The sequence below is a fragment of the Amphiura filiformis genome, chromosome 6 (genome assembly GCF_039555335.1).
Source record: "Amphiura filiformis chromosome 6, Afil_fr2py, whole genome shotgun sequence".
Lineage (NCBI taxonomy): Eukaryota > Metazoa > Echinodermata > Ophiuroidea > Amphilepidida > Amphiuridae > Amphiura > Amphiura filiformis.
In genome coordinates this window covers 56,466,934-56,473,177 of record NC_092633.1, presented here as the reverse complement: position 1 = coordinate 56,473,177, position 6,244 = coordinate 56,466,934, and the positions used below count along the sequence as shown (strand labels likewise).

General features: G+C 39.1%; 1 protein-coding gene across 1 annotated transcript; it reads left to right on the top strand.

Annotated features, from left to right (window-relative positions):
• The first annotated feature begins 4,318 nt into the window (after positions 1-4,318).
• LOC140154636 (craniofacial development protein 2-like) lies at positions 4,319-5,461 on the top strand. Its single transcript, XM_072177204.1, has one exon. The coding sequence runs from the start codon at positions 4,319-4,321 to the stop codon at positions 5,459-5,461; it is 1,143 nt and encodes a 380-aa protein (XP_072033305.1).
• The last annotated feature ends 783 nt before the right edge of the window (positions 5,462-6,244 follow it).

Sequence of the window (6,244 nt, the reverse complement as noted above, 5' to 3'; positions counted from 1 at the left end):
GAATCGTGTCATATGAAAAGGTGAAGATCAATGATGTGACGCATGAGATTATCATTTATTTCTCATTGATGTTCTATATAAACTCGAAGATCAAGGATGTGATGGGAATATTATGAACTTGTACGTTAAAGTGAATCGTATCATATGAAAAGGTGAAGATCAAGGATGTGACGGACGACAGTATCATTTATTTGTCATTGATGTTCTATAAAAAACACTCCAAGAACAAGGATGTGATGGGAATATTAGGAAATTGTTAAAGTGAATCGTGTCATATGAAAAGGTGAAGATCACGGATGGGACGGATGAGATTATCATTTATTTGTCATTGATGGTCTATAAAAAAAACCCTCGAAGATCAAGGATGTGATGGGAATATTAGGAAATTGTTAAAATGAATCGTATAATATGAAAAGGTGAACATAAAAGATGTGACGGATAAGATTATCATTAATATTTGTCTGATGTTCTATGAAAAACCTCGAAGATCAAGGATGTGAGGGGAATAATAGGAAATTGTTAAAATGATCAAGATCAAGATGTTACGGATGATATTATCATATATTTTTCATTGATGTTCAATTAAAAAAACCTCGAAGATTAACGATGTGATGGGAATATTAGGAACTTGTTAAAGTAAATCGTATCATGTAAAAAGGTGAAGATCAAGGATGTTACGGGTGAGATTATCATAATAGTTTTCATTGATGTTCTATACAAAAAACCTCGAAGATCAACGATGGGAATACTAGGAAATAATTGTTAAAGTAAATCGTATCATTTGAAACAGTGAAGATCAAGGATGTCATGGATGAGATTATCATATATTTTTCATTGATGTTCTATAAAAAAAACCATCGAAGATCAAAATGTGATGGAAATATTAGGAAATTGTTAAAGTGAATCGTGTTATATAAACAGGTGAAGATCAAGGATGGGACTGATGAGATTATCATTTATTTGTCATTGATGTTCTATAAAAACTCGAAGATCAAGAATGTGATGGGAATATTATGTGTTGACATGCAATTGCTTAAGTGAATTGTTTCATAAAAAATAAGAAGATCAAGGATGTGACGGACGAGACCATTATTTATATAAATTGTTTTTTATAATAATCTAGACATGCAGATTCTGAAATCTATTCATTCGAGCTCAACCGTGATGTACCGCGAGAAGGCGCACGCGACACGCTGCTCCAGTCGCGTAGTGGTTAGCGTACAGTACGTATTGCGTTCGACATGCCATTAAAGGTGAACCTCATTGAAAATAAAGTTATATATCAATGGAAAGCTTATGATGCCAGAAAAGAATATTTTTTATTTGCCTAACGCACATAATCTCCATGCAAAGATTTGATATTGGCACCCCCCTAAATTACAAAACGAAATCGTTCAAATTGGGCGCTTTCGATGATGACGTCAACACGGGGACACACAGTTACTTCCGGGTTTGAGTGTAAACACAATGTCCATGCATTAGTGGGCATGCATCGGGCCAATGCACGAACTCAGTCATTGCCAACTTAATACTTTACATGAAAAATATCTTCAATAAAATAAGAATAACATGAAGGAAACATCATGATCAAATCAAGAATGAAGTTCCTGAATAAAGTGTGTGCATTAAAAAATGGGAAAAGTGCTGGCCGGGGTGATTTGGGATAGGCCAAGCCATCCACGATATGCAGGGAATATTACAGTAAAGCACGAAGAGCGAAGATTCGCCGAAGAACCGGAATGAAAGCAGATTGCAAAAAATAACTGCTAGTGCTACCAGTTCAGATCGTCACACCAAGTTGAGATGAACTTATCTCAATGAGAAAATGAAGGAATAGAATAAAGTACATGTACGGGATTTTTTAATTATTTCTTAACTTTACAACCGGTCATGTATGATAGGCGAACTCGTAGATACATACGGGGCGGGGTGAACTCACTCAGTCGCCGAGTGTTCCGTATCCGCGACTGCACGTAGGCCTACTGTACTTGCAGACAAAATGACCGATTTGATATTCACATTCTGATATTCAACTTATTGCTACTTCATCAGCAAAATTTATTCCTGTAGATGTTCCAAATATAAGGGAACGATTGATCAAATCTGCTGAAACACGGCGCAACTTGAACTTGTGCTACCGGAGAGACGAAGCGAGTCGCTGTGTTTGCCCACTTTGATCGGCGCGGCTGCCTGTAATTTCTTCAGCATAAAAGCAGCAATTTACGCATCGTGTTCGGTAATCCATAAAACATGAATGTTTCCCTTTTTCAGTAGTGATGGTAGTATCATTAAAAGAATCGTGACATAAGTGACAATATTTTAATTTTATTCAGATTTCAGAATTCCAAATAACGGTCTACTAAGCCTAAAGTGTATTGATTTTATAATAAAGTATCTGTTTCTTTCAATCGTGATTGTGTGGAAAGAATGTACCGGAGAATGTATTACCGCAATGCGCTATAATATGAAAACCTTTATGGGCTGGATTTGATGAAATCGGCGGTTTTTAATTAATTTTTGATTACTACAAGACGATATTTTAAATGAATCAAGAATAGGGAATGTCACAAACAAGTTATTTAATTTGTTATTCGATCATGTTTATTCAGTCCATGACATGAACGGTATACGGTAGCAGCAATCATTTGCGCATGGAATTGATCCCAGCGCGAAATTCAAACTCAATTACCCAGTTATACCCAGCCAGTTATGACTGATTTTGTCAAAAATTTACGGAACATTTTCGTGTTGACAATAATTCTATTATTTCTAATATAGAAGGAATCAGCAACTTGAAGATTCTTCTCATTTCAAGCTTTATTGTGAAAATCAGACTTGCCGGGCAGCTTGCAAAGTACAGGAAGCAAGTCTTGTTTACATGTTTCCGAGTAGGATCACGTGACTGCGAACCCTGAGCTTACGTCACGAGCATTCTCATTTTTTTAATTTTTCAGCTTTATTGGCCATCAAAAAAATCGGACAAAATTATTTTTAATATCCTAATATCATAAGCTTTCCATTGATATATAACTTTATTTTCAATGAGGTTCACCTTTAAAGTAAACAAAGTAAATGATCAAAACAAATGCAAAGATCAAGGCTGTGAACGTACTGAGCTAAAGATAAAGTTCTATAGAAGCGCCAAAGATCAATGATGTCATGGTGCTATTATTGTATAGAAATGAAAATGCTAAAAATGAATTGTATAATATAAAAAGGATGTGACGGATGATATAATCATTTATTTGTCACTGATGTTCTATAAAAAACTCAAAGATCAAGGATTTAATGGGATTATTATGAACTTGTTAAAGGTGAAGATCAATGATGGAACGGATGAGATTATCATTTTATTTCTCATTATTGTTCTATAAACACTCGAAGATCAAGGATATGATGGATGGGAGTATCATTTATTCGTCTTTGATGAGAGTCATTATTCGTCATTGATGTTCTATAAAAAACGTAGAAGATTAAGGATGTGATGGGAATATTAGGAAATCTTATCATATGAAAGGGAGACACTGCTGCAGTGTCGGGGGAGCTGAAAATTACCTTGGTGTTGGACTTCCCTTTGGGTGCTCTCAGGAGGATACATGTTTAATGCTGAATATTGTATAAAGAGCATAGGAGGTGTTTCATGGCTTTGATAGGTTAGGGTTAATACTGGTCTCTCAAGAGCACCTTGTGAGTTATGTGCCGGCTGGACTTGTTCCTTAAACTGCTGGAGAACAGTGCGGTTAGATCATGTGTTGTATTCTGGTAGGTTTAGTCTTAGTTCCAAGGTGTTCTGCCATGTCTCACTTTACTATAGCCTTTATCCATTCAGTGTCCACTCAGTATCCTTCATCTAATCCAGCTATGGTTCAAATAGTTTGGAACCACCTATTACAATGGCGGATGAAGAGTACAACTCTCAACGGCTAAAGAGCGGATGAGAATGATTATGTTATTCCAACGGTCAACAGGATGGTGTTGAACATGTCATTATAGGTCAAATAACTTCACTGGCCAACATGTTCCGGGCCAGGGGCGTGCCACTATAAAATATGTGGATTTCGGCTGCTGTTGCCTCCGGAAATATGCTGTTCAGGGCTGATCACCCGTTCAGTTGCCAGACACGGACTAAAATAAGTCTGGCAAACTAATGATTACGAAAACTACAAACAATATCCAAATACTAGATCGAAGGTAGCTGGGCAGACGTCTTCTTCTGACTCTATGACGGGCCAGCGGGAACCTGGCACACCATCACAGACTGTTGGTCCCGATATGTCTCCTCTACCTACCTTCAAACCACTTGTAGTATCCACCTACAATGTGCGTACACTACACCAACAAGGAAAAACCCCATCAACTATTTACGGGTTGTAGCGATGCAGGCGTCGACATTGTCGGTGTGCAAGAACACCGTCTTATTACATCATCCCCCACTGACGAGATATGGTCAGACGACAAGAATTGGGTACTTATTTACAGTTCTGCCACAGACCAGAGGCAGGGAGGTGTTGGACTTCTGATGTCAAGGCACATCCATAGATGTCTTCAGAGCGTGCAGACCATCAATCAAAGAATACTAACAGTTTCTTTTAACGGGAACCCCCAGCTTACGGTTACAATTATTTATGCCCCAACTGAATCGGCAACCTCCGGAGAAAAGGACAGTTTCTATAATCCACTAGAAGACCATCTTGAAAAGGTGAAGAGGCATAACATCCACCTTGTCATTGGTGATTTCAATGCCAGAATTGGCCATGTATCTCATCCAGCTGTGGTTGGTCCTCATTGTGTTTATGACACAACAAATGACAATGGAGAGAGACTAGTGAATTTATGCCAGGAATTCAAGCTCCGTCCTTCACAATCAAAACTTCCCCAATCCAAAAGTTGTCTCTGGACATGGATGCACCCAACGGGCTCAAAACACCAACTGGACCACATCCTTGTCAACAGCAAGTGGGTTAATTCCCTACGCAATTGCAGAGCTTATAACTCTGTAGAGCTGGATTCAGACCATCGAAAACGCAGCATACGACTGCACACCAGCCTCCGAACCACCAAAGGTAAACCTTGTATTAAGAGGCCTAAGTACAACTGGAAGAAGCTGCTTCATGCTCCTACTAAGAACCGTTTCCAGATTGAACTTTCAAACAGATTCCAGGTCCTCCAGTGTGACGACAACAACCAGTCACCAATTTCTGAGAGGTATGACATGTTTGTAGTAGAAGAAGTAGTAGAAGAAGTCGCGGAAAAGGTTGTTGGAAAATGTAGTCCTTGCGGAATGCCAAGCTGGGTGACAGACAAGACCCTCAAGTTGAGATCAGAAAGAGATGCAGCCAAGAAGACATATCTACTTGTTAGAACTCACCACGCCAGAGAAAGCTCAACACCCAGCTCAACGAGTCATATAGAGCTGATGAACTTGCCTCTATACACAGGCAGATGGAAGACCTGCAAGTAGCAAATGAAAATGGCAATTACAACACCACATGAAAAATAATCCATGACATCTCCGGGAAAAAGAAGAGATCAAATCCCAAAGTGAAGAAGAGAGATGGGACAGTCCCCTCAAGTGACAAAGAACTACTTGCTGAGTGGAAGGACTACTTCTGTGCCTTGCTGAACAATGACAATGGACCACCAACATCTGATCTCCAACCACCCGCTGACCAGGACTTGCCTATTTTGTGCTGATCCCCCTACTCTGGAAGAGACAAGAAAAGCCATTCAAGCAATGAAAACAAACAAAACTGCTGGACTGGACTGTGCGATTACCACTGAGGCACTCCAGGGTGGTGGTGAAGCTATGGTAGACATCATCCATAAATTCTGCGTAGAAGTTTTTACAAAGCTTACGCCACCAGAACAGTGGATTACCAATGTTATTGTTCCTCTTCCAAAGAAAGGAGACTTCAGACACTGATGTCAGTTGCAGCTAAGGTGTATAATAGGATCCTACTGAATAGAATTAGGGACCATGTTGATCCTGTAATAAGAAGTAACCAGGCCGGATTTAGACCAGGCAGAAGCTGTGCACAGCAAACGCATATCCTCCGTAGAATCATGGAGGCTTTCCATAGTTACCAACTTCCACTAACTATAACATTCATTGACTTCAAGAAAGCCTTTGATTCAATCATAAGGAAGATGATGTTTTCTGTTTTGCGGCATTATGGTATCCCAGAGAGCATCGTAAGGGCAATACGTGTACTGTATACTAATCTCGGATCCCTTCCTAGTGACT

Excerpts from the sequence above, each read along its gene's own strand:
- LOC140154636 (XM_072177204.1), top strand. The coding sequence starts at position 4,319 with ATGTGCGTACACTACACCAACAAGGAAAAACCCCATCAACTATTTACG.